At 43.9% G+C, this 27,167-nt stretch overlaps 1 protein-coding gene across 8 annotated transcripts in view; it reads left to right on the top strand.

Moving 5' to 3' along the window:
• Positions 1-27,167, top strand: part of LOC146182824 (rap guanine nucleotide exchange factor 6-like) — a 582,921-nt gene that overhangs the window by 249,963 nt on the left and 305,791 nt on the right. Inside the window, exon 1 of one of the 8 annotated variants that reach the window (XM_084608936.1) lies at positions 24,180-24,205. The exons of the other annotated variants lie outside the window; for them this stretch is intronic. Coding sequence (XP_084465062.1) covers positions 24,195-24,205 — 11 coding nt within the window. The 5' untranslated portion in view covers positions 24,180-24,194. Of the gene's footprint in view, positions 1-24,179; positions 24,206-27,167 lie in introns of those variants that run through there. 8 annotated transcript variants of the gene reach the window in all.

The following is a 27,167-nucleotide window of genomic DNA, read 5'->3' on the forward strand; positions in this document are numbered from 1 at the left end:
CCCGGCTCCGCCGCTGTGGTACCACATGACTGGGAGAGGGTATAACAGTTGCTCGGCTTCCCCTTGAAGGGGGAAACTTTTTTTCGCCTTGTTAAACTATTCCTGCTGGGGAAAAAGCGTGTACTATTGCTTGGAGATTTTTAACTGCGTGTGCCGACCGAAGATAACGAACAAAACCCTTTGAGGCACCAGTGTCAAGCTGCAGTTTGAGATTGTTAGCGAGGCAGAATCAGAAGATGTTGGCATTATAGTGCAAGGAGGAAAACAAGCACAGTACACCTATTTCCAAGGTGATAGTCACGCTTGGCTACACATAATTTTTGTGCCTTTTGACTGTGTGCCATTGTGTTCCAGTATACCAAACAGTGCACGTAAGCTTCTGTGGCCATTCTTCAGTCATGGTCACACTAGTGGCGAACAGAAATATTGTCAAGTTAAGTTGGAAATTATAGAAGTTTCATGATACATTGTTGCAGGATGAGGAGTTTACCAACAAACTGTAGTGCAGTTCACTGGCTCCGTCGCTATACTGCACACGTGACAAGGAAAGGGTATAACAGTTTCTTCGCCGGCGGTTTCTCCTCCAGTTTCGCCATGGATGAGGCGTCCGCCGGACCGAATGCGTCAACGCTTCGGCGGCGTCGTCAGGCCACATCCGATCATCTAACAGAGCTTTTCGCTCTGTATATTGTTACGTGGCGACAATCAAGAAGACGGCACAACATGGCGACAGGTTGAAAGATGATTTAATGGCTCGCCTAGCGCGAGGGCTCCTGTTGCGCCACAGCTGATCTTCTTCGCAACGCTTTCCGGGGCCACAGAGCGATCGTTCCGATCGGTTCATTGAAGTCAGTGGTGACGTGACGGTGAGGATGTTCAAGAAAATATAGAAGAGAATGATGTCCTTGCCACCACGATGACGATGACCACGATGATGCTTGGGTAAGCCGCCTCCCATGGAACTCTTCAGCAATCCGCCACCAAAGCATCCATGGGACCGATGGCTCGAGGTCGCGTCGGGCGGCTTGGGCGGGGATTGCGTGTTCGTGTCCTTCGGTGACTTCGGGTCTTTGGTCTGGTCTCGTTAGTCTGTACTCCTTGTCTTCAGATCCGGGCTGGGCGACGGTAGTTGCGTCTGGTCGGGTCTGGCAGAAGGGCTGGAGCGAAGCTGCGCGGCGATATCCACGGGCTCTCGGCCGATGGTCCCGGCGTACGGATGGCGTCGACGCTCCATGTTGAGGACGGGGATGACGTACACCGCACCTCCAACCAAAATATTACGTGCCGGCAAGCAAGAAGACGGCACAACTGACGACAGAGTGAAAGATGATTTAATGGCTGGCCTAGCGCGCTCCTCTCGCTTGGTTGTTATCAGTTACCTTTCGTGGGTATGTAGAGGGACACAAGCACAGCGCCTCAACTGGTCCATCTGCTTCATTCAGTGTGCCATATTCAAGAACGAGCCTAAATTAGCACTTGAAAGACCAAGTACCTGCCTAGCTTAGCTCAAGTATCAGCTGGTATCAGTGACTGAGCTATCCTGAAAAACTGAGGCATTGCTCACTTGTCACAATAGCTCTACTACGCACTTAGTTTAGTCAACACCTCCCGTCAGCTTCTGAATAAAATTACCGAGACTTCAATGATAATAAAATATTTGTGAATATTATACTTTAATCTGTCCGCTGTGGCTAGTTCATCATTTACTGGATTATACAATTGCGTAATGATATGCTAGTATGACCGGAAGGGCAGAAAGTTGGTCAAGATAGTTGAGATCGATGGCTGAAATAAACGCGAAAGGAACACGCGGACATACAACAGAACGCAAGAAAAGGCTGTAACTGTAACTGATCTTCATTCGAGAAATGCGCATGCGTAAGTACAAAAAACGGCAAGAAAAACACAATCTTGACCTGGCGTCCCGCAAAAGGAAAGAGAAGTCCAGCAACAGATTGATGACAAGTGATGACGCTAAAGATCTTCATTTTGTCATCAGTCAAACATACGGAAGTTTTACTGATACAATTTGCACTAATCAGGCGCATTTAAAAGGCATCCATTACCTCTCGAATGAATTGGTCGCACCTTATTCAGTCTGACTAGGTCATCGTAGGGACAGCAGAACACCACCATATCTGTAGCGGAGCAAGATTACAACGGACCATTAAATTTAACTTTTTGTTACGTATATCCTAGGTTTCTTCGGGTTGTATTTATAAGCACGCTCGAAAGCATGCATATATGGAACCAAAACCTCGATAACCATATCGCACAATACATGAAGTAATGAAATATTTCAAGAACGGCTATCTGGTCTAGTTGATAATGTTCGCACAGACACGCACAGACGTATTTTGTGTCTCTTCCTTTTGTGCTCCGTTTGTGCGTGCCATTATGTCCTTAAAATAATATATGGATTTCGAGTAGAATCAGCAATATATTAATTTCACCCTTGGTTTGCCACCTTTTTGTGATGCTTGTGAAATCGCAAGTTGTGTGTGTGTGTGTGTGTGTGTGTGTGTGTGTGTGTGTGTGTGTGTGTGTGTGTGTGTGTGTGTGTGTGTGTGTGTGTGTGTGTGTGTGTGTGTGTGTGTGTGTGTGTGTGTGTGTGTGTGTGTGTGTGTGTGTGTGTGTGTGTGTGTGTGTGTGTGTGTGTGTGTGTGTGTGTGTGTGTGTGTGTGTGTGTGTGTGTGTTTGTTTGTTTGTTTGTTTGTTTGTTTGTTTGTTTGTTTGTTTGTTTGTTTGTTTGTTTGTTTGTTTGTTTGTTTGTTTGTTTGTTTGTTTGTTTGTTTGTTTGTTTGTTTGTTTGTTTGTTTGTTTGTTTGTTTGTTTGTTTGTTTGTTTGTTTGTTTGTAAGTGCGTATGACAGAACAATGGCTTTCATGCGTTCGTGGGAATTGTTATCCTCTTCGCAAATGTCTAGTCATTGCACGCTTGCAACGCACTGATATGATGAACGACGTTTCACACAAAGTATTTAAAAAACGACTATTCGAGTTTAGGCGCAATGACGGCAATATTTGGAATGCACTCCTGAAGGCCGCTTGATCTGATAGGTAAGGGGGGGGGGGGGGGAATGCAATTTTTCTGCTTGTGTAAATTGACACTCATTTAGTTAGCACACTGAAGTCGTGTTGCGACCCCTCAGTGAATATCAGTGTTTGGCACTTTTAACAACTATAGCTCAACTCCACGAATTAGAACCGAATCGTCGCACTGCCGCTGACCTTTGGTGTTTAACTGTAGTGCTCGTTTTGTGCGGCATTCGCATAATAGCTTATCGAATTCAATTCGGTGCTATCACTACTTGATTCGAAGTCGATTCGGAACCGGGGGTACACTATTCGATTCGATTCGGACAAAGTGCTGCTCGCATATCCCCCACTTATCATACTCGTTGTTTATTAAAGTTGCTTGTAGTGGTACTGCGTTTATGCATAAAGAAGGTGGTTGCCTCAATCATGGAACCGAATACAAAGGCTCTGTGGGACGCAAGAGAAATAATAATAGTCTTGTCATTCATTGGAGAGGGGGGGGGGGGGGGGATAATAAGCACTCTATGCATATCCTTTGAATCTGCTCAATGATAAACTGTGAATGAAGAAAAAAAAATCAGAATTGTCCCCACTGCAAAAAATTTCATGATGCCATAACATCGTACACGATTTACAATACAACGCCATACAAATGTGCCCCGCCGTGGTGGTGCAATGGTTAGGTCGCTCAGCTAGTGTGCCTAAGTATGCGTGTTCGAGCCTCAGCCGCGGCGGCCGCTTTTCGGTGGAGGCGAAAATTAAGGCGCCCACGTGCTGTGCGATGTCAATGCACGTTACATAAACCCAGGTAGTCGAAACTTCTGGAGCCCTTCGCTACGGCGTCTCTCGTAGCCTGAGTCGCTTTGGGACGTTTAACCCGGTAATCAAGCAAACAATCATACAAATGGCAGGCACTGTGATAAAATATCTTGCGTAATGTATGACACTCTGTGGTATTTTGTGTTTATATATATATATATATATATATATATATATATATATATATATATATATATATATATATATATATATTTGCCCTTGTATGATGAAGTTTGTATGGGGTTATCGCATCATACTTTTTTTCAGTAAGCATAGCCCTGAAAAAATAAGCCTTTGGCATCGTGAAGCTCTAGTATACGCATTCTTCTCAGTGGCTGTAATTGAACTGTTTATTAGCGATATTACTGCAGCCTGTTTTCTAGCGCATTCCCCTATGTTTGATTCGGCGTTTCTTTCCATTGCAGGTGAGTCCTTGTACCCATTCTCTTTCACCGAGGAGCACCTCTCGCACTTCGACATCAACTTTGGCAAGCGGACTTCGCTGTACGGAAGGTGACCGCGCCGTGTCTGCACAGAGCGGCCCGAAATAACGCATCTGAAGCTAATCTAGACACCCGGAAGTACCAAACTAGGCGCGTTAGCGGCGAGACGTTGTAGTACGCCGACGCTAGTTGCTGGCGATTTGGCGCGAAGCCAATACGCGAAGCGACTAAGTGCCGCATCTGGATCAAGAATAGTACTTCTCTGCGGCGCATACGTGCACTGCGAGAATGCTGAGCCATCGTGCACCGGCGTATGTGCGCGCTTCAATTACATTCCCTCAGGTAACTTTGCGCCGTTTGTTGTACTTCACAGGGGCTGTACTTAGTGACCATTGATTTTGTAGCGCTATATTTTAGATTAGCAGCCACGCATTCGATAACAGAGCTGCGGAAACCCATTTATTCCTGCCCACAAACTCTAACGTCACAGGCGGCAGCAGACAAAAGCAAAACGGCATGGCAATTAATGGGGAAAGGAACCGTGAAAAAAAAAAAAAAAAAAAACTGGAATGAATCGTGGCCGGATGGTAATTTCTCACCCGCTCCATTTTATTTTATTTTGTTTTTCTTGAACCTGTGAGGTGAGAGCGAAGATTATTCCAGCTGTTCGGCTCGACATCATCGACGAAGCTTTGTGCCTTACGCCCTACTTTAATTTTCATTTGTTTACAGCTTGAGTAGAACTCAGCGATTGGTAAGCGTCGTTTGAAAGTTTAAATAAGTCAACCTGGGCAAGCTTAATAGCTAGTCGGTGTAACAGCTGTTTGATACACACTGACACACACACGCGCGCGCGCGGATTTGTCTGTCGCAAAATGTGCTGTTAATATACCGGATGTTTTTAGAGGGTCTAAAAGTTTTAAAAGCGAAGATTCCTTGCTTGGGATTTACGTTTGCCCTAGGGCTGTAATGGGGTCTTCGGCTGAACACGCTGCAAAAGGCCATTGCTTTCTTGCCATTCTGTCATCGCAGTAATGTGCCATCAACACCTTGCCTCACATGGTGCACAGCATATCGCGGCGAGTTCTCCCAGGCAGTGTTGTGAGGGAAATGTTGTATAACGCTTTAAGAGCAGAGATCATTGTGAAAGATGTAGTTTGGGAAAATGGGATATTCCTACTTTACAATGATTGTCTGCGCTCAATATGCAGTTGGCATTATGTTAATGCATTGTTTAAGGTCGCATTAGTGCGATAAATTTTGAGAAAAAACATAAACGGCATAATATCATGCTTTTCGAAGATGGTACTAGAGATAATGATTATTTCATGATAGTCACATTCGATAAAAGAACACAGTTAGGGGGTATTAAACGTGCTGCTCGATTTGGAGCTGATTCTAGAGCATTGTATAATAAATCTATGTCAGCGTCTCATACTGACGCAGCATGCTCCAGTTTAGAACGGACTAGGGATTTATAATGCTTCACGCATGACGGTGCCATAGAAAAATTGCGTTTAATATTGCCTATCATGTGATTAGCGTTTCCGATAATGGAAATAATGTGCTCGTTCTAAAATGGTTCTTATGCCACGGTAACGCCGAGGCATGCTGACAAAGCTGCATTATTCACAGTGAAATAAGACAACAAATCCAGTGGTGAAAAAGCACTTTGCTCACATTTCCCCATGTTAAGTGTCATCCCATACAAAACACCAAACGAACAGGGCACAAAGGTCAGCTTGAATCACACTGATATCATTAATGCTTTACTGATTGGCATATGACGCAGTCATTGGCAAAACGTCTGACTGATAACTTCAGTTTCTGAGGCAGGTCGTTGATGCAGATGGGGTATGTAATAAGACCAAGCTCGGATCCTTGTAGAATGCATAAAGTTACGTCAACTGATGAAGACGTTAGTGCGTAAAATCATAACGATTACGCCAAAGAAAGCATTCCGTTCATTTTAGCAAATTTTCGTCAATATTATAGGCTTAGTGAGTTTTAAGAAAGGAGCATGCGCATCTCTTACGAACTTCTTAGGCACGACGAAAATCTGAATGCGTTAAATTCCGTTCCATTGTTTATTTACATAAGACATATGGGAATATATTTTAAATACAATCACTATTATATGCAATCATTTTCGAACTCACTGTCTAGTAGGGGATGGATATCATTTGCGAATGCCGTTTATTGTTTGGCATGAAAAATGTTTCCTAAAACAATATTGAGAAGGTGAAAAAAAAAATGACATAGGCTCCAGAAAGCTTGCTAGGCGCTTTTGCTGTGCTTATGCGCATTGCCATGTGCGCCACATCGTTTCACGTGGAAAGCGAACGGGAAATATCATTAGAGGCATCAAGTAAAAGGAGAAAACGGGACTTCGGTGCCTTCCCGGCATGCATCTGCGCAGTGCACCGCTGCGCGTTGACGGCCCTATAGCTAGAAGTCTGCCTTTGCTCTTCACTCGAAGCTCGGTTTCCTAGAAGGAAGAGGTATTTGAGCTGTCTGAGGCGCAGAAACTTTCGAATGTAAATACGTGAAAGACAGATTCGCGATAAGTCGCTGAAACATGGGCCATTCAGTAATGATCAACGTGTTTCCACTGCTTCGCAGACTGATGCCTTTTTTTTTTTTTTTTTTTTTTTAAAGCAACGAGTTGATCCGGGCGTTTCTGCGGCGCTCGCCTTCCTTTGGCGTGATCACTGTACGAGCGAAAAAAATCAGACAAAAAGATAGGACGTATAAATCGGGCTCGTCCACAGCCCACGAAAGCCGCGCATCTTTGTGCTGCCCTGAAAATATACCAGCTCCCCTGGGTGCTGCTTTATCAAGAAAGGGCCTGCCGAGCGCGCCTGGCATCGATCGAGCTCCTTCCCGGAAGAGTCACGCGCTCACTAAAAAAGAAAATATCCGTCGATACTTGATCGCTCGCCAAAAAGAAATACCTCCTTCTTTCTTCCAATTTTCTATGGCTGTTTTTTATTTTTTTTCATGAAACTCGCACGTCTTTTATTGGCTGTAGCTGGCAGCAGACATAGCATTCCCTCGAGAGGTCGTTGTTAATTATTTGTGAAGCTTGTTTTGTCTCCGGTCGCGTTCTTGTGAGAACTGTACCCTGACGGCAGCAAGTGCCTGTTTCTAGTTTGAAATAACTGAGGAAGCGAGGGCGGCAAACGTAGTTTCGGTTGAATGAAACCAAGTGTTCAAAACATCAACCTTGATTCCGAGGTCGGGCTTCGTGCCTACAGCGCATTCATTACCAAAATAGCCGACCTCGTGGACTGGGCCAATTTCGGTGCTACATTAACGCGGGGAACACGTGTTCCTTTGTGATAGCGCCAAGATACTCTATAACCGACGTATTTCATGCACATTCTTTGTCTTCTATAAGACGTTATTAAATCTTGAAAAAGGAGAGTGACTATTTTATCTAAATTTAAAGACGTTTCGACGGGGCAGCAATTGAAAACGCTTACAGCAGTTGGCAGAAAAAATTAAGGCCGTTATCCCGTGTACCATCTCATTTATTGGGGCTAAGAACAACGAGATTATTTAAAGCGAAGCTGAAATGCTTTTTTTTTTTCTATTTTTGACAATTTCTCGAGACGCACGCATTAGAATATATGGAACTTGTAGATTAAACTCACCAAAGGGATTTCGCGCTGCCACTTGAAGTTATGACGTCATCTACTATTCAAATCTCAAAAGTATTCAGGCTTCTCCTCATAATATTGCAGCAGTGGTAAGAAACTAGACGATGCCGTCATTGTTGATGATGTTTCAAATTTCAACTGCTTTCGCCCACTCCTTTCTGCGAGTTCCCCGACGCCGCCGAACAACGCCTCGCAACCTTTGCCTTCGTTGGCACTGATCTTCTTTCTCAGAGTAAATATTTGTGGTTTAGAATCGCATCACCTTTGAAAATGACGTCATCGTCGGCGTCCCTACGCGTCATCCTGCACTGGGGAGAAGCCTGAATGGCGAAGTAGTTTATTCAGCGAATGCGTCGAGTTAAATGGCAGCGTAAAACGGCTTGGCATGGTTTAGCATTAGCCGTCGCACATTCGACTCCTTTAATTCAATTGAATTCCAAAACTGCTTCATTGCCCTCTAAGCACCGAGGAATCCCCTAAATAAATTATTTTCTGCGATTGCGTATAGAGCTCGTTCGGCCCAAAATACGTCCCCCGTACTCCAGTTCGAGAGGAAGGTAAAGTACGAATCGAAAACGTGTTGGAAAAAGTACCGACGTGATATCTGATCAAAATTGGGACGCCACTGTCCTTTTCGCAGCGTTCGAGGGGATGCGATAGCATTTCGCTTCCCTTTTAGCATCCGTCTGCTGGTCAAGTTGGCGGCTAGTTTGCGACAGGGATTAGGGCCGACAATACATATACGTACCTCGAATTATATTCCGTTAATTGTAAGCGTAGGTGTGCACCATGAAGTGAGACAGTTACTGCGCTTTCCTGTCCCCTAAAACCAACTTAAGGAAAAGTTTAAAGGAAAATGTATGAAGTGGAAAAGCGTCGTTAAAGGCGTTATCTTGCCTTCTCTGACTCTTTAAGGGGAAGCTTGAGCCTCCCTCCTATTTTTAACTGACAATCTTTGTCACCGGTCGCAAAATACGCGCTGCGATTATGCATTAGGTCCATGATTCAAACTGCGATTCTCAGTTATTAAAGACTTCATAAATAGGACGGCTGAGTAATCATTTTGTTGTCAGAGTTTTAATTTTGCCTTGAACTACCATCGAATGTCCGCAACAGTTAATCAGGTTTCTTGCGAAACTATTGCAGAGAAAATTGTGACAGTAGTTCTATTTATTTATTTAACAATACTGCCAACCCTCGTGCGGGGGTCCTTACAGAGAGGGTACTAAAAACTTAATTAAAAAACAGAATTATTCACAAGCACTGAATACATATCAGTATCAAATGGCACATAAATTCAGTCAAGCATCAATTTGCACTTTCAAGCGGATGGTTATCGAGAGATCGTTCGAAATCATGCAGATCACTTTATCCCACAACACTAGTTGGCAAGTCATTCCACATTTCAATTACATGAGCGAAGAAGGAATGTCTGAAAGTTTCACTTCGGGCGTAGTACGGCTGAATTACCTAGCTATGCTTTGTTCTGAAACTACGTTTTCCTGGTGCTTGTATGTATGTTCCTTTCTGAATATTATTTGTCCTTGGAGCATCTGGAATCATAGCTTCAGCCGTTTTTTTTTTTTCTTTTTTTTTTGTCTACGTGTTTCTAATAAATCCAGGTTACAGGAAAGAGCATATCTGCAACTGAGTCTGTACTTCGATATCGGCAGCAAATAAAGCGTACTGCTTATCTCTAAACTCTTTCTAATTGTTCCTTTAAACAATTCTGATTAGGACTACATACCACTGACGCGTACTCAAGGATTGGCCTCACAAAATCTTTAGATTCAATTAGCCTTACATCCCGTGTAGCTTGCTCCAATTTTTTTCTCAAGAAACGTAACATCTGGTATGCTTTAGAACATACCTCTTCAATATGTGGGCCCCAATTTAAATTTTGCGTTGTCATTCCTTGATACCTAAATGGAGTTACGTTTACCAAACACTTGTCACCAATTAAATATGGAAACAAAATAACAGACTTCTTTGTTATAATGTGCGTGATTTCAAATAATCTATTTCCATGTTCTATATTTGCACCGTTCGTTTAATGCCTCGAACAAGTTGTTAATTCTAAGCTGGTCGTCCGTGTTTATTACTAGAATAAATGAAACAGTCATCTGCGAATAGCTTAGTCGTTCATTTGGTTCCATGACAGCAGAGATATTATTAATATACACCAAAAATAGCAGTGGCCTCAGAACAGACCCTTAAGGAACTCCTGAAAGCACTGCTAGTGAGCTGGAAACATGACGATCCACTTTGACTACCTGGTTACGAGTCGTTAAGTATGATTTAATCCATTTTACTATATTCGTATTAATTTCAGCTCTTTATTGTGTGGTACTTTATCAAACGCTTTGGCAAAATCTACAGCGATTACGTCAATCTGCTGCTTCGCATCAGTCGTCAATGCCAAATCATGAATTACCTCAACGAGTTGCGTAGTGGTGGAAAGGCCTGCTCTGAATCCGTGTTGGCGAGGGTAAAATACACAGTTTGTTTATAGGTGATGAAGGTTGTGCTTCGCTACAATATGTTCCACAAGTTTACAAGAAATCGATGTAAAATATATTAGGTGGTATAGTTATTTAGAAGCGTTCGGTTGCCCCCTCTAAGCACTGAAATTACTACCGCATTGCGGCAATCATGTGGTGCACAACGGATGTGCTAGGAGCTTTGAAAAATAAGTTTAATGTATCGCGTCGCCTACTCGGCATATCTTCGGAGAAACTCTGCATATCTTATGAGTAACATCACATTTTGGCGGGGCCTTTACTTCCTTGACGTTTCTGCAATAACGAGCCGAAAGCGTATTTGTCATGTTGGGGATTCGGGTTCAGTTGTCGCAGACTTCCTCGCCGTTAGTTACCTTACGGCGGGGTAGTCAGTAAAAATAAGAATTACTTTATTCTAAGGTTTGTGTATGCTAGGCCTCTCGCCATTGCGGTCAGCGCATAGCATAGCATAGTATACGTACAGCCAGTGACTCGATGAATGCTGCTGAAAATCGTACTTGTTTAAGAGAGGCAGAGTTCAATTGGGGGTGTCCAAGTTTTTGAAGGATGCGATAATGTTTTGGGGAGATTGAGGTAGAATATTGCGGCATTTAAAGAATCTCCATCTGCAAAATTCGGGCAAGATGGCTGTCAGACACTTTACCAGCAAGACAGTCAGAACCGCGATGTATATGGTGCCGCTTGGTTTATTGGAGGTGTATTACAGATTCTAACTTGTTTTAAAGCAGATGTCTAAAATCATAACTTCTTTCTAGCTGTGTGCGGCTGAACTTTGTGAACTTAGTGTTCGCGTCGTAAACCATTGAACTTAGTTTCTGGCTTTGATGACATTTTAATAGAGCGCCATGTGAAATCTTCACCGAGAACAGCATACGCACGGACACTATAAAAAGGCGATATGTACCTATCAGTGAGAGGGCGAAGAACAGTTAGCTGTCGAGGAACCATGAAAGAAGGGGTGTAGACGCAGTCACAATTTTCCTGTTAATACAAATATCGCAGGGACTTTCTCAGCGTTAATTTCTTGCTCGTGGGAATGCCCCCCCCCCCTCTCTCTCTCTCTCTCTCTCTCTCTCTCTCTCTCTCTCTCTCACGGTCAGCGTCTTGAATCAACCCACGCTCCAACCTCTATGATTCGCCACTGAACGTAGAAAAACATAGGCAGAACAACCTATTTACAGGTTGTTTACAGTTCATGTTAGCGGTTGACGTTCGTAATATGTCGTTCGAAAATAAACATACTCGTTCGATATACAGTTTAGACGGGTTTTCTTAATTTTTTGCATTTCACCTTCATCTAAATGCGGCCACCATGGCCGGTATTCCTCGGGATCAGCAGCTTAATGCTGTAGCCACTGAACCGCGGTAGCGGGCGCAGCTTATGTTATTTGCTGTTAGTGACAACAGAAACACGCGACGGGGGATGGAAGTTCCAAGACGAAAAAAACACAGGTGCATTCATACATCCGTCGTTGTAAGGCCAGCTGGCGTAACGCGCTGCGAAGGCAAGCGAAAGGAATAGGAGCGCTCTGTCTGTAATCGATCGGTCATGTACGAACGCCGTTTACGACGCGGCAGTAAAGAGGTGCAGTCCCGAAGACTTTCCTGCTCGTAGGTCCATCCTTTGGGCCCGCGCGGCGCAATACGCGCAGTGCGCGTTCTTCCGGGGCTCGGCACTATAGTGACCGGGTGGGTCCTAGATAAGGGCAGCCTGGATATGCACCGAACGATACAGAGACGCAACGAATGCGCATAACAATAATGGCTAGGTGTACATGTAGCGTCTTTCCTTGGGCCCTTTGGCCTCTTTTTTGTGTACATGCGACGCCAGTTGACCCTTTCGCTTCCGGGGCCTCCTTACGGCTACGAGCCATCTGTATACGTCGATCCGCAATCGTTCCGGTTTTACCGTACACGGCTCACGGAACCGCTCTATGTGCCGTTAAGCCTCGTTCTGAAGGAAGTTTTCGAGAGCGCCTTGAAACGATGTTCTGCGCTTCATTTTAGTTTATCTCTCAGTAAATTCTACTGCTCTGGATTAACCGCACCTGATATGCGAGCGCTCGACCTCTTAAGTTCAATAAAAAACAATCTATCGGATAGACGGTTCGACTCCGCCTACCAACGTAGGGTCCTACGCAGGCATCTAAATTCCGACTGTCCATCCACATTTAAAGACTTTCCGACCTAATTTTAAGGGTGGGCTGTCCAAATTTCAGGAGTGGGCCAGTATGTTTTTTTCTGAATTTTCAAATTGCACGAAGTCAATTTTGGGGCTGGGCCATTGGAATTTTGGGAATGAGCTACGTCCATTTAACCAACCATCTCTCACCTGTGAAAGCGCTGTGTTTGGGTCCATTGCGCACAGGCGAACGTTGATCAAGACGACGGTATGAAATGCTGAGCGTGAGAGAGGTACAGTAAAACACGCGAAGTGGTCGGCTCCTGGGCCATATTAGAGCGAACGCAGGACATCGAAATCACTTCGTGTAGTGTTCGGTTTTTGCCTGTTCAGAAAAACCGTAACGGTGCCTTGTGATTTATTTACGCCAATGATACTATTCAGTTTGTGAAAGAGCCGCATGATGGACCGTCATGCCAAATCTCCACGATCATTAATTCAGTGTTCCGAGAGCAGTGCGCTTTGGTGCGGAGAGTATAAGCTGCCCTGGAAGAACGGCCTAGCTAGCTGTCCGTATCTCGACGTTGTTGTGTGCCTCCCTGAATTTTGACATTGGTTATGATGTAGAATTACTGGGTTATTATAGAGGGCTTGCATTATGCGGCCTGATATGAGATATAACCTGTTCTAGTTTTCCCCTTTCGGAAGTTTTCCCCTGCTCTAAAGAAGCAAATCTGAGCCAATAGATACGAGGTTCAATACTCACTTCACACGACAAGTTCCTGGGTTCGAATGCGCTTCTTTTTATCCCTGACCTCGGCAGAGGCTTCACACAAGATTCGCGGGTTTGACCGTGTTAAGCAGTCCTTTCGAATAAAGTGATTTTTTCTCTCTCTGAAATAAAAGGATTTTATCTTCGTTGGAGGAGGGCAAGTTACAAAATAGACTAGGCTGGGCTTGCTGTATAGCTGAGGTCACATTCGTTACTCGACTCCAAGGTGCCAATCAGGACTCACTGACACTATTTGCTCAGGGGAGGCTGGGTGCACTTGAAACATTCCGCATCCTATTTTTTTTTTTTTTTTAGCGTAAGCTTCACTACGCCAGCTTTTCGAGCCTGAACGTCACGGAGGTTTTCACCTTCAAGTGACCTTGACAGATAATGCACCTTTCCTTTCGTATAAACTAATTTACAATTGAAGCTAAATGTTCACTACGCTAGGCAGAGCTGGTCTTCGCGTGGCACTAAATTGACCTAATGAAGTGTGGGTCCATGATTCCGTGGTGTCCACCTGAAGTATACTTACTGCGCTACCTTTCCCCAAAATCTGAAGTACCGAAGTACTCGAGCTCGATTCCGACCGCCGGGGGCTGCGTTTCGGTGGAGCCGAAACGAACAGGCGTCCGTGCGCTATGCGATGTCAGTGCACGTTAAAAAATCCCCAGTGGTCGAAATTACTCCGCAGCCCTCCACTACGGCACCTCTTTCTTTCCACTTTCACTCCCATCTTTCTCCCATTCCTTACGGCGTGGTTAAGGTGTCCACAGAACAACTGTGACAGATACTGCGCCTTTCCTTTCCTTTGAACCAATTATAAGACATTTTTTTAGAAGACCGCGGATTGAAAAGGCGGTGTTACAGAGGTTATCGCTGCAACACTCACAGCTTTCCCTCTATCAATGGGCTCAAGCCGTACTTAAACCCCCACAATTTTTTAAAGGGCGTTATCTCTTGCTACTCATGTTTCTACTATTCTTGTCCGACCATCCGAAGGGTTCAAGATGGCTGCAGACCAGGTGATCAATTGCTTCAACAATGAGTCATCATAACCAAGTCCTCACCCTCAAGCAAACCAAAATGGTGTGCGCCATTGTGGTCATCACACAATGGCTACTGTGATGGCGCATCGCCATGACTATGACGTCCTCACACCGCGTGACCACCGATAAAAAGCACCAGGTGGTGCGCCACCATATTTATTAGGGTGTGACGTCACCTCAGGTTCCCCCCTCACATACGCGTGGCCACCAAGCCAGCAGTTGCCCCTATGATGTCGTTCCGCTATATGTATGCCAGACGGACGGGTGGCGAGATTGGACCACTCAGAGTCACCATTGTTGTCAAAATTGTGGCCCACCCGTTTGGTGCATAGGGCTAACAGTGGTGGTAAACAATTTGGTACGATATGGAGCACAAATTACTAGTCGAGTTTAGACTCAGCATATGTGAAATATTCGCACTGATGACCTTTGGTCATCGAAACCGTAATGGGGCCGACCGTCGGAGAGCCGCGGCAGCCGAACCAGTGACCGCGGAGGGACGCCTTTTAGTCACCACAAAGAAAGTGATGAAAATTGTAAGAAAAAAAAATACAACTTTCATCGCTAATAATGTAAAGCATATTTGAAAAACATTGACACAGATGGAATAAAAATTACAACAGAGAATATGTTTGGGCATGTTGATGATTCATTATTAAGCTGGAAGTAATAGCGCACGAAGGAAGACGGGACGAGCGAGTGGACACAGACAATTGGCGCAACTATCAACTGACATTTTATTGCATGATGAGGTGCAAATATATGCACTCCCGAAAAAAATACAAAGAAAGGAAAGAACAGTGAAAACGTCATCCGAAACGCACACTCAGCACGTTCCTGCACCACCTAGCTGTTTGCGCCAAAAATTCGTTATCTTAGTGATACATCTGAGTGCGGACATATCCAGTCGCTGCTCGCGCAATAATAGACGCTTCAACAATCTCTCGAGTGAGCTGGTCGCGGTGAAAATAGATTACAGCAGTTTCCTCCAACATCGGTCGGTAGGAATGCTTACTGTCACACGTTTTGCAATGCTCGACCAAATGCCTGTCAACACCAACACTGCTGAATTTCTTTGGGCGATCTTTCAAGCATACAATTACGCATCTGCCCGTTTTCCCGATGTATAATTTGCCGCACGACAGAGGAATCTTGTAGACCACCCCCTACCGACAAGGAATAAAGGTCTTCCTGTGTCTGATAGCACAGCTGTGCTTACGCTTCTTAACAGGGTAAGTAATCCTGCACCAACTCCGTAATCATATGTCAGGGGCCGTAAACACCGCTTCACATGTCACCGCAAACCTAACTTCTTAACTTTGTATGAAACGTTATGTATGTAAAGTATCACAGTTAACTTCCTTCAGCGGCCAACTTTTTCATTCAGCGATGAGGCACTTGTTGTGGCTGCTGTGTCGTCCGGACCCTATGCAGATATATTCTTAGTTGCTATTGTCCGCTCTCCGAGTCATGAGTTTACTAACCAGGGGGTTCTTCGTTTTCTGAGATTTTTAAATTTTTTTATCTATATAAAATGCCCTGACTTTCCCTGATTCAGTAAAAATTATTTTAACCCCTTTTAGACAGCTCTGCCGCGGTGGCTCATTGGTAGGGCGCTCCACTACTGACTCCAAGAATATGGTTTTAATCCCGGCCACGACAGCCGTTTTTCGATTTGGGCGAATATCAAGGCGCCCGTATACTGTGCAACGTCAGTGCACGTTTAAGAACTCCAGGTGATCGAAATTTTCGAAGCCCTCCACTGCGCATCGCCCCTCATGGCCCGAGTCGCTTTGGGACGTTAAGCCAGACCTTCTTAGACAATATGGGAATGGTTTGGCGCTTACGCACGAAATTGCAACTCGTTGCAGTTTATAGACCTTAACGTGCAGTTTGGCTCGATCGAACAATGCGTTTTGTTTTTGTAGGTCTTGCAATGATCTCGCCTTAAAAACGCGCGACGCTTGCCTTACACTCTTGTGCATTGCTGCAGTCTCACTTGAATCAGTCGATTGCTCCCCGACTTCACTAGGTTTGTCGTGGAGCTGCCCTCACATGCCTTATCTCTCCCCCTAATTGCCCACCCTCCTTCTGTTTTTCTCTCGCTGTTTTGTATACATATACAAACATGTGATATTGGTCCGTGCATTTTCAAACCAGAACCTCTGGCGTCGTCGGTTGTCAGCACTAATGCGCTATTTCGCTAAGCGTTTCTATGACACAACGTTGGTTTCTGCAAACGAGAATAGGGGATCGCATTTCGCTTCGATGCGAGGCAGGTCCTTGCTCTTTCGTGGCGTCTGCACGCGATGGGGGAACGTACAACTTGCGAGGCTTCATCTCATACGCATGGTGTAAGCGGCGGATGGAAGCCTCCCGCGTTCGGCTCTGTGCGAGACTAGAGCCCAGCCGCACTCTTTGTTGTGCCTTTGTGAGCCGCTATCTTTGGCTGTCGTTGTCTGTGCACGTGCAATATTATACTGAACGCTTTCGCGGCATCCTGAACGTATAGCCGTAGCTCTAATGGTATTATTTTCAACTGTGTCCCGAATGGCGCTCGTTTTCTACTTTAGTTTGTAAGAACATGCAGGAGTCGCTTAGTCGGTTCGACAATAGATTAATTTTATTACTCAAGGTGTTTATTATGCAAGGAACTCAGCTCTGGATCATGATCTTAGTAACAAATATTTCTCAAACTTTGGCGACTCGTGCGCTAAATGTTTAACTAAAACTGTCTTCGTGTCACTCTGCAGGTTCTTATCTAATTTCTTCTTCACATGGCATTCGCTCAAAAACAATTACCGACATAAAGGTTGTAAATACAGGTACTTCGGCCTTACATTCAATACGGGACATGTCATGGTTTAAACGCACAGCTCGGATGTCTAACAAACCTCTCCAACACGCAAAACTAGATAGCAAGTTCATCATCATCATCATCATCATCATCATCATCATCATCATCATAACCTTACTGAGGCGTCTGCGTCCACTGCCTCTCCAGTTCTCTCCCATTCAATCCTGTCCTGTACCTGCTGCATTATTCTAACGCCACAATGTTCTCTGATCCGCCCGTCTGATTTCCTACAGCCTCGACAACGCTTAGCTTAGGGTCCGTTCCGTTGCCCTTAACAGATATTGATTAGCATCCTTTCACGTTACATGCCCTGTCCACGCCCATTTCGTCTTCCTTATCTCGACCAGAATACCGTTAACTCGTGTGTATTCCCTGAACCACTCTGCACGCTTGGCTCTTACAGCTTGAGCTGCCATTTTTCTTTCCATCGCTCGCTGCATTGTACTCAATTTCATTTGAGTCCTTCTCGTCAGCCTCCACGCTTCTGATCCACAGGTGACTGCCGGTAAGATACAGCTGTGATAAGCTTTCCTTTAGACATGCGGGCGAATTGCCAAATCCATGATGTGAAAGTACCTGTCAGGTGTTATCATCATCAGCAGCAGCAGCCTGACTATACCCACTGCAGGGCGAAGGCCTCTCCCATATTTCTCCACTTAACCCGGTTCTGTGCTAGTTGCATCCACTTGACCCCTGCGAACTTCTTAATCTCATCCGCCCACCTAACTTTCTGCCGCCCCCTGCTACGCTTTCCTTCCCTTGGAATCCAATTTGTTACCCTCAGCGACCATCGGTTATCCTCTCTTCGCACTACATGTCCTGCCCATGTCCATTTCTTTTTCTTAATTTCCACTAGAATGTCGGTAACTTGAGTTATTTCTCTGACCCACTCTGCACGCTTCCTATCTCTTAATGTTACTCCTATCATTTTTCGTTCCATAGCCCTCTGGGTTGTCCTCAACTTAAGTAGAACCCTCTTGGTTAGCCTCTACGTTTCAACCCCATAGGTGAGTACAGGCAAGATGCAACTGTTGTATACTTTCCTTTTGAGCGATACCGGTAAGCTGCTAGTCATAATCTGCGAGTGCTTGCCAAATGCGCTCCATCCCAATCTTATTCTTCTTGTTATTTCCTTTTCATGGTTCGGAAACCAGGTGTACTCTACCCTATTCTTATTCTTCTAATTATTCCACTCTCGTGGCTTGGATCTGCGGTCAGGACACTACCTCTCCCGAGTAGACGTGGTTCGCACCTTGCTTTTCACCTCCATCGAAAAGCGGCCGCCGCGGCCGGGATTTCATCCAGCATTCTTGGGCACTGCAATCGAGCGCCCTGACCACTGCAACGCTGCGGTGGGATTTATTATGTTTAAGAATTTGTGAAATGCTACTCGTTCAAGTGGATCTCCCTGAAATTAGAGCAGGATTTTTCTTTCAATGTGCTTGTTGAGGGCGAAAAACTATACACTTTGTTGTTTTTCCCTACGTTGCCCACTTTTCTTTTAGTCCACTTACTGACTTGTTCAACACCGTTCTTTTTTTTTTTTTTTTTTTTTGGTCGGTGCAATTTCGAACTTCCTTTCGGGACATACTCGTTCTGTGCCTTAGATAGAATTTTTAGATCGTGCCTTTACAAGACGATATGTGTTTGCTGTACGTTTCTTTTTTAATAGCATCTCATAGGCTGCTGATTTCGATTTGTTTGCACATTTTTTTTTTATCTCCCGCTGGCATATAGCCGCATACCAGGCTGCAGTATTTGAAAAAGTTAGAGGGACACTTAAGCTCCGCCGTTAAGGATATGACGCGATAGCGTTTCACACACACGCACAATGTTTCTCACTTTTTTAATTTGTTAATTTGTTCAATGTTTATTTTTTCTATTTTTTTTTTTCTCTTATAACCTGCCGGGAAATGACGTCACAGGTAAGCTCGGACGCCACTTCTTGAAACTTGATGTGCTTCAATGCACGTTGAACAGGCTGTTTTGCATTCGATGCAACGCCGGGGAACTCCACTGTTAAGGGTATAACGCAATAGCGGTTCACACACACGGACGATGTTTTTCACTTCTTTTAATTTATTTATTTTATATTCATTTTTTATGCACCAAATACTTAGCATCAGCAAACCTTGGCTTTCAATTCTGAACATTTTAGCACCTTTGTACCCTCCTTTCTTCTACTGTTTCCGTTTTCAAATAATTGAATAATTATCTCTCTAGGATTTTTTTAATCAGCATCATCAAGCGTTGATTTTTCATTCCGAGCGTTTTGACTCCTTTGAAGCCGCCTTTTTTTCTTCAGCTTTCAATTTCTTCAATTATTTCAGTTAAATAATTGAAACAATTAAAAAACGCACTCTAAATTTTAGTTAGCATTATGAAGTACTGACTTTTCATTCTGAGCATTTTGGCACGTTTTAACTCCTTTTCGCAACTTTTTTTCGTTTTTCATTGCTTTAATTTTATTTAATCAATTAAGTACAACTATTTCAATAACTCGTTGTCGCCTATCAAACACCAGTCAAGTTATCACTCACTATAACCACAAATTACCATGATACGTTTTTTTTCGTTTTTTTTTTTTTCGCAGCCTTCGGTAATTTCTAACACGCGGTGCCAACAACTGCAACTATACTACTATGACGCCGACGGCTTTTCGGCCGAACTAGCTATAAGCTATCGCTTAAAATAAATAATGAATAAGATGCACATGAGGAAGCCAGCGGTCAGCGAAACCAAAGAAGGCGGAGGGGAGTGTTTTTATTTTATTCTATTCTTAACTTATAGTCGTAATGGGAAATTCATAGTGTATATTGATTTTATCGCGAAAATAGAATAGGGCAGGGCACAGCATATATACCGGGTGTCCCAGCTAACTTGAACCAAGGGTTACAACAAAATATATTTGAGGTAGATCAGTGAAACCAATTGCATACAACTGCCAGCCTGTTCGCGCACTACAGACAATTTTTTGTTTTGGAATTACTTAATTAGCTAATTACGTTAATTTTTCTAATTTATTAAATATCGACTTTAGACCAAAAATGTGAATTGGAAAGTTGTAGAGCACCTTCAGAAACCCCCATTCCATTATTTGCGATAAAGAAAGTCTCACGTGTATCTTTTTTTCCCGAGCTCAGAAGAAAGCCCGCGAAATACAAATAATACCACGTGACTAGCGCATTTGTGCGCCGCGATTGTCCTGCTCTCAGTCGTGGTTTGAGCGAACGAAATCAGCTGCGGCCGTGACCCGATGGTCCCGTTGCAGCGGCAGGCAGATATGTTGGCGATGGTTCGAGCCCGTCGCCACAGCGATTTTGCCAGGCCTGCGCACCGCAGCAGCCTACATCACGACCGGCGGATGGCGATAAAGAACCGGCAAATGAAGCGCTAATTTTAGTCGAGTCACATGATGTCATCTCGCCCCTTTACCCAAGCCTGTATGCCCAGATTCAGTGGCTGATACCTTATCGCTCATCCGTTTGTCGTGACGTTCGCTGATGGGAGAGAAGGAGGCCTTGTTAGAATCTCGGTGGTGTCGGCTCGTCGCTCTCGCTGCTACTGCACCGTCACGTGGGCCGGCTGTCTGACGCGGGCGAAGAAGCCATCGCAGGCATATCGGCCTGCCGCTTTAACGGGCCAAGAAGACACGGCCGCAGCTGATTTCGTTCGCTCAAACCACGACTGAGAGCACCACAATCGCGGCGCACAAATGCGCTAGTCACGTGGTATTATTTGTATTTCGCGGGCTTTCTTCTGAGCCCGGAAAAAAAGATACACGTGAGACTTTCCTTATCGCAATTAATGAAATGGGGGTTTCTGAAGGTGCTCTACAACTTTCCAATTTACATGTTTGGTCTAAAGTCGATATTTAATAAATTAGAGAAATTAACATAATTAGCTAATTAAGTAAATGCAAAACAAAAAATTGCCTGTAGTGCGCAAACAGGCTGGCAGTTGTATGCAATTGGTTTCACTGACCTACCTCAAATATATTATTTTGTAACCCTTGGTTCAAGTTAGTTGGGACACCCGGTATATATATATATATATATATATATATATATATATATATATATATATATATATATATATATATATATATATAGAGAGAGAGAGAGAGAGAGAGAGAGGGGGGGGGGTTCTTTCGCTCTTTCGCCCTCGCTCTTGATCGCGTTCTACGTGACGCTGGCGGTAACACAGGACGTTCCACGTCCGCCGCTATGGTTTAGGGGGGCGCTGGTGAACACTCTCAAGGTTCGTATACAGACAACATTAATACCCGAGAAAGTAGCAGGGGGGGACAGCGGCCGATGTAGCTCAGTTGGAAGAGCATCGGACGCGATATGGTAGTGGTTGATTTATTTTTTTTTAAATAATCAAAAAGAAGGAAAAGAGTATTGCCGGCCGCGGCAACTGCTATCTAAAAAACTGAAGCACTTGAGCTGCGGCCGGCGGGAAGGAAAAGGGGATAGGGAGAGGATAGCGAGGGGAAGTAGAGAGGGGAGCGATAGGAAGAAAGGACAAGGGGAGCTTTGTACATAATTTACAAGGTACAGACGGTCAACGAGTTCGCATCGCTCGCGCGCAAGTGTCCGAGCACTGTCCACAAATCCCTGCGCGCGAGCGGCCCCTGCAATTGTTTACAAAATATATACACATATATATGGAATACCATTGATGTATATACATAGTCGCGCGCACATAGCGTCCTGTCGCAGACAGATCGCGCGCGCGACACAGTGCACCAGCTGCCGGGGTGTCGCGATATTCGGAGGTCGTAGGTTCGGTTCCCACCGTCGGCACGTTGTTTTTTCTTCTACTTTGTGTTTAATTATCTTTCCCCTAAGCAGATTACATTACTCATTTCTGTGATTATCCAAGTAAAAATTACAGAAAAGACATAAAACATAATCCCCAATGCTTTCCTTGGCCTCGCCGACTGTTGGCTTCTTTCCTTCACATATATATATATATATATATATATATATATATATATATATATATATATATATATATATATATATATAGAGAGAGAGAGAGAGAGAGAGAGAGAAACAAAATATTCCATACATTTTTCTTCGTTTTGCTAACTGTTGGCTTCCTTTACATGTATACCACAACGAGTCTCTCATTTCTTCACTCTTGTGGGCTCAATGAAAAAGATAGAAGTACCAAATAGCACCGCGGTGATAAAATCAGTTATACGAGAATGCAGTGATTGTCGCTGCTGAAAACTGCGGCAAGACAGCTTTACGGCTGGAGTGAGCGAGAGGAAAGCGGTTTAATGATTGATTTTTGGTGGTTTATTACCTACTGAAAAATGCTGTGGAATGCAGTAGCCCCATACAGAATTTCTCATGCAGCGTGATACAAATGGTTTAGAAATATCATAGTCATGCACGCGTATAATATTCTATGGTAATATTTGGCGTATAAGGCTATATTGCATCGTGAAGAATTTCTCTGTGGGGTTATAAAACAAAAACAGTAAGGAAGTAAAAATTATGTGCCTGCCGTGACATTTCCTATCGAATTGTGAAGCATCTGCTCTGCAAAGATGAGCCAGTGCCAATCTTGCTTTCGGTATAACCATCGCATGTGGCGTCTGGCGTGACTTATATTTGTTGGAGAACGCAACTGGGATTATAATTCTGCCGTAGTTTATGCAGTGCTCTTAAAATGCGAATCTCTTTGACAAATTATTACACTAATTGACATTAAATAGCAGCTCCCGCTGGTGTTGTTCCTTTTATGAATAACTGGAAAATTAATGTGGAAAGAGATGTTATATTGAAGATTATTGCTTTCACTCTCTAGAGCTGAGCATATCGCGTGTAGTATCAGGAATTCGAGTAAATTTTCTAAAGGTAGAATGAACGGTATGATTCTTGTAGTCGCATTAATTATTTATCACGCAGCCAAAATGCTGAATTGACTGAAATACGAACGCGAGACGTGAATATTCTGACAAAAACGAAGAGGTAATTTTTTCGCACGGAGGTCAGCGCCAGCAGGCTGTAGCCGTCTGCTTTGCGCTGTGGAAAGGGACCAAGTAGAAGAAAAGGAGCGCTAAAGGCGACGATGAGGGCAGGGAAAGGGGGCGCGCATGTCCGCCCACACGACAGGCGCACAGAGGAATTCCTAATGGCTTCCAGTTCCGCAAGTCCTGGTTGCCTACGCGCGCATAGGATAATAAAAGCGTAATGTCTGCTAATTTCAGACAAAAGCGAGGCTCCTCATTTGTTCGAGGCTTATCATTTATCCTTATACTGCACCGATTAGCTAGACCCAACTGAAATGGCTCGGTATAAGGTCATTATTGATGACGCAGAGGGAAAGCGGTAATCACCGAACAGATGAGTGTTACTCTTTGCGTGCCAGGCGAACCAAAGTAATTAAGAACAGCAGTAATCCAAGTAACGTTTGCGGTCTGAATAATGGAATTAGAATCTACAATCAGAGAAATTACAAATGTTAATTTAGGTTCTGTTGATGGGTTCTTTTGGCGCGCAGCTTATTTGGCATGCGAAGTAAGTACCTCCAGCTCGCCTTTCACATAACTCGTAGAAAAGTCATGTAGACAGCAGTCACCGTGCAGGTAGAGTGAGGATTCAGCTAGAACAAAAATCGTGCATTAATAAGCCCTTTGCAAACAATCGCCGCATACCTTCCGCACTCAAGCGCGAATTTAAAAAGATATGTCTAAAAAAATTGGCATAGTTCATCGACATTTCACATGCAGTGTTACTACATCCTGGCGAAGAAGGCAGCAGAACATTTGGATAGGATTTCTTCCACTGAACATCGGGAGGCAAACACATTCGCGTGTGCCATCTTTGTGCGAAGTAACCACCCTGCATGGCTTGCTCCTCAGTCGTCATAGTGGAGCACCTAGCTGCATAGCATGTCTCTACGGTAATGATTTCCCTTATAAAAATTATCTGTGTACTTTCTATAGACATTTTATAGACTCTGTTGCCTTAATTATGACTTATTATGTTTGTGCATAGACAATTTATATATTACCTAAAGGCCGCTGTCTCTACTCCTTTTCATTTCCTTTCGTCGATACACAATCTATAGACTATCACAGACAAAAGTGTATAGCAGCCATCGTTTTATTTCTTCTAGAGAATATATACAGTTTTAAATTTGTCTGTAGACAGTCTATAGCCAGAAGTCTAAGAAAAATGTACAGCCATGATTCTGTATTTTGTAGATCTTACTGACACAAGTGTTTAGGCAGTCTATGAACAGTATAAAGAAATTTTGCATGGCTTCAGAACCCTCGCTTTCACTTTCGGAGGCCTTTTTATCCTAATTGAAGCTGGGCTCCGCTATAAGATTGAGAAGCAAATCATGCACCCTACGTTTGGCAAAGCCAGCACCTTTTACTGTGCTGTAAAAGCGAGAAGCGTGTTTTGTTGACCGTTGATGCATAATCTTATTATTATTAGCTCTTAAGAAAGCATACACGCCTGGAAACGTTTTTCTTTAATTCTGGATCTGTGAAGAGAATTAACGAAGCTTTACGCGCTTTTTTTTTTTTTCATGCTTGGGGGAAAAACACGTCGTTGAGCATCATAGATGTGTGATGATGTTTACATCGCGGTGCGGATACGTTGCGTTTTCTTGCATTACCCAAGCGGCCAGACGGGTTGAATTATAGAACCATATGCTATAGACTGCCATATAAAATACGCGTCGACTGATCTCTGGTAGTTTAACGCGGTTCCTTTAATTTATTCGGCAAATCCGCGATTAATATATTAGGTTTTTGAGACGACTGTCAATGCCTAACACAGAAAAATAAGCCGCAGTTATAATATAGCAAAATAATTCTGGTTGACATCGTAACTGTAAACGCAAAAAAAAAAAAAAAAATGTTGTTTCAACGTGAAACTTGTCATGAAAATTGTACCTATTTTTACTACTGAGTAAAGTCATGAGCATGTAACGATGATCACGCTGTTTCGCAACTCGCGCGATGTCCCGTTAGCGTCCTTCGTTTTTCGGTTTGATTTCTTTAATAATTTTGGAAAGAGAAGGAAAATTGGGCAATTTTTTTCGAGCAGAAATGTTCAAAACCGGGTTATTCAGGAAGAAGTTCAATAAATTAGACATAAATCGGATTATTTTGGATGGTGATTTTATTTTTGCACCAGAAGACGGTTCAACAATAATCGCTCCTTCTCGTGCGCCACATAATATACCCTATGTTTTGCTCATTATTTCGTGACTATGAGAATAACAGGCCTCCCTAAACAAAATCTGCAAAATCTCTTCTTTTGTTCACCATCCGTTCTATTTCGTAGCGGGCGTTACCAATCTCCTACGCAACACTTCTGCGTCTGCGCAAAGCCTGCCTGCCCGCCCGCGTTACTTTCTCTGAAATGTATCTCTCTCTGTCTGAGATAACGTTTATCCAACATCAGAGCAGTGCCTGGTGTCATCGACGGTACCGGAACCATGGAAGAATGCAAGCATTATCCTCATTCACAAGAAAGGGGACTCTAAGGACCTTAAAAATTACAGACCAATCAGCTTACTGTCTGTTACGTATAAGGTATTTACTAAGGTAATCGCTAATAGAATCAGTACAACCTTAGACTGCAATCAAGCAAAGGATCAAGCAGGGTTTCGGAAACGGTACTCTACTATCGATCATATCCATACCATCAATCAGGTGATAGAAAAATGCTCGGAATATAACCAGCCCTTATACATAGCATTCATTGATTACGAAAAAGCATTTGACTCAGTTGAAACCTCGGCGGTGATGCAGGCATTGCGAAATCAGGGGGTAGACGAGCCGTACGTGAAAGTGCTGGAAGATATATATAGTGGCTGCACAGCAACCATAGTTCTGCATAAAGAAAGTAACAAAATTCCCATAAAGAAAGGTGTTAGGCAAGGAGACACAATCTCCCCAGTACTATTCACAGCTTGTTTAGAGGAAGTATTCAGAGACTTGGAATGGGAGCAGTTAAGGATAAGGGTAGATGGAGAATACCTCAGTAATCTGAGATTTGCTGATGACATTGCTTTGCTAAGCAACTCGGGGGATGAACTGCAAATAATGATTGATGACCTAGACAGAAAAAGTAGAAAGGTAGGCTTGAAAATCAATATGCAGAAGACTAAGGTAATGTTCAACAGCCTCGGGAAGGAGCAGCAGTTTACATTAGGTAGCGAAATACTGGAAGTAGTAGGCGAATATGTCTACTTAGGACAGGTAGTAACCGCAGATCCAGACCATGAAAAGGAAATAACAAGAAGAATAAGATTGGGATGGAGCACATTTGGCAAGCACTCGCAGATTATGACTAGCAGCTTACCGGTATCGCTCAAGAGGAAAGTATACAACAGTTGCATCTTGCCTGTACTCACCTATGGGGCTGAAACGTGGAGGCTAACCAAGAGAGTTCTACTTAAGTTGAGGACAACCCAGAGGGCTATGGAACGAAAAATGGTAGGGGTAACATTAAGAGATAGGAAGCGTGCAGAGTGGGTCAGAGAAATAACTCAAGTTACCGACATTCTAGTGGAAATTAAGAAGAAGAAATGGACATGGGGAGGACATGTAGTGCGAAGAGAGGATAACCGATGGTCGCTGAGGGTAACAAACTGGATTCCAAGGGAAGGAAAGCGTAGCAGGGGGCGGCAGAAAGTTAGGTGGGCGGATGAGATTAAGAAGTTCGCAGGGGTCAAGTGGATGCAGCTAGCACAGAACCGGGTTAAGTGGAGAAATATGGGAGAGGCCTTCGCCCTGCAGTGGGTATAATCAGGCTGATGATGATGATGATGAGAGTGCCATTTTAAGATCTCGAGAGCCTCGGAGCAGGACGCAGTTTTCGTGGGAGCACTTTATACAATC

The sequence above is a fragment of the Amblyomma maculatum genome, chromosome 7 (assembly GCF_055883805.1).
Source record: "Amblyomma maculatum isolate TAMU_Amacu chromosome 7, ASM5588380v1, whole genome shotgun sequence".
NCBI classification, from domain to species: domain Eukaryota; kingdom Metazoa; phylum Arthropoda; class Arachnida; order Ixodida; family Ixodidae; genus Amblyomma; species Amblyomma maculatum.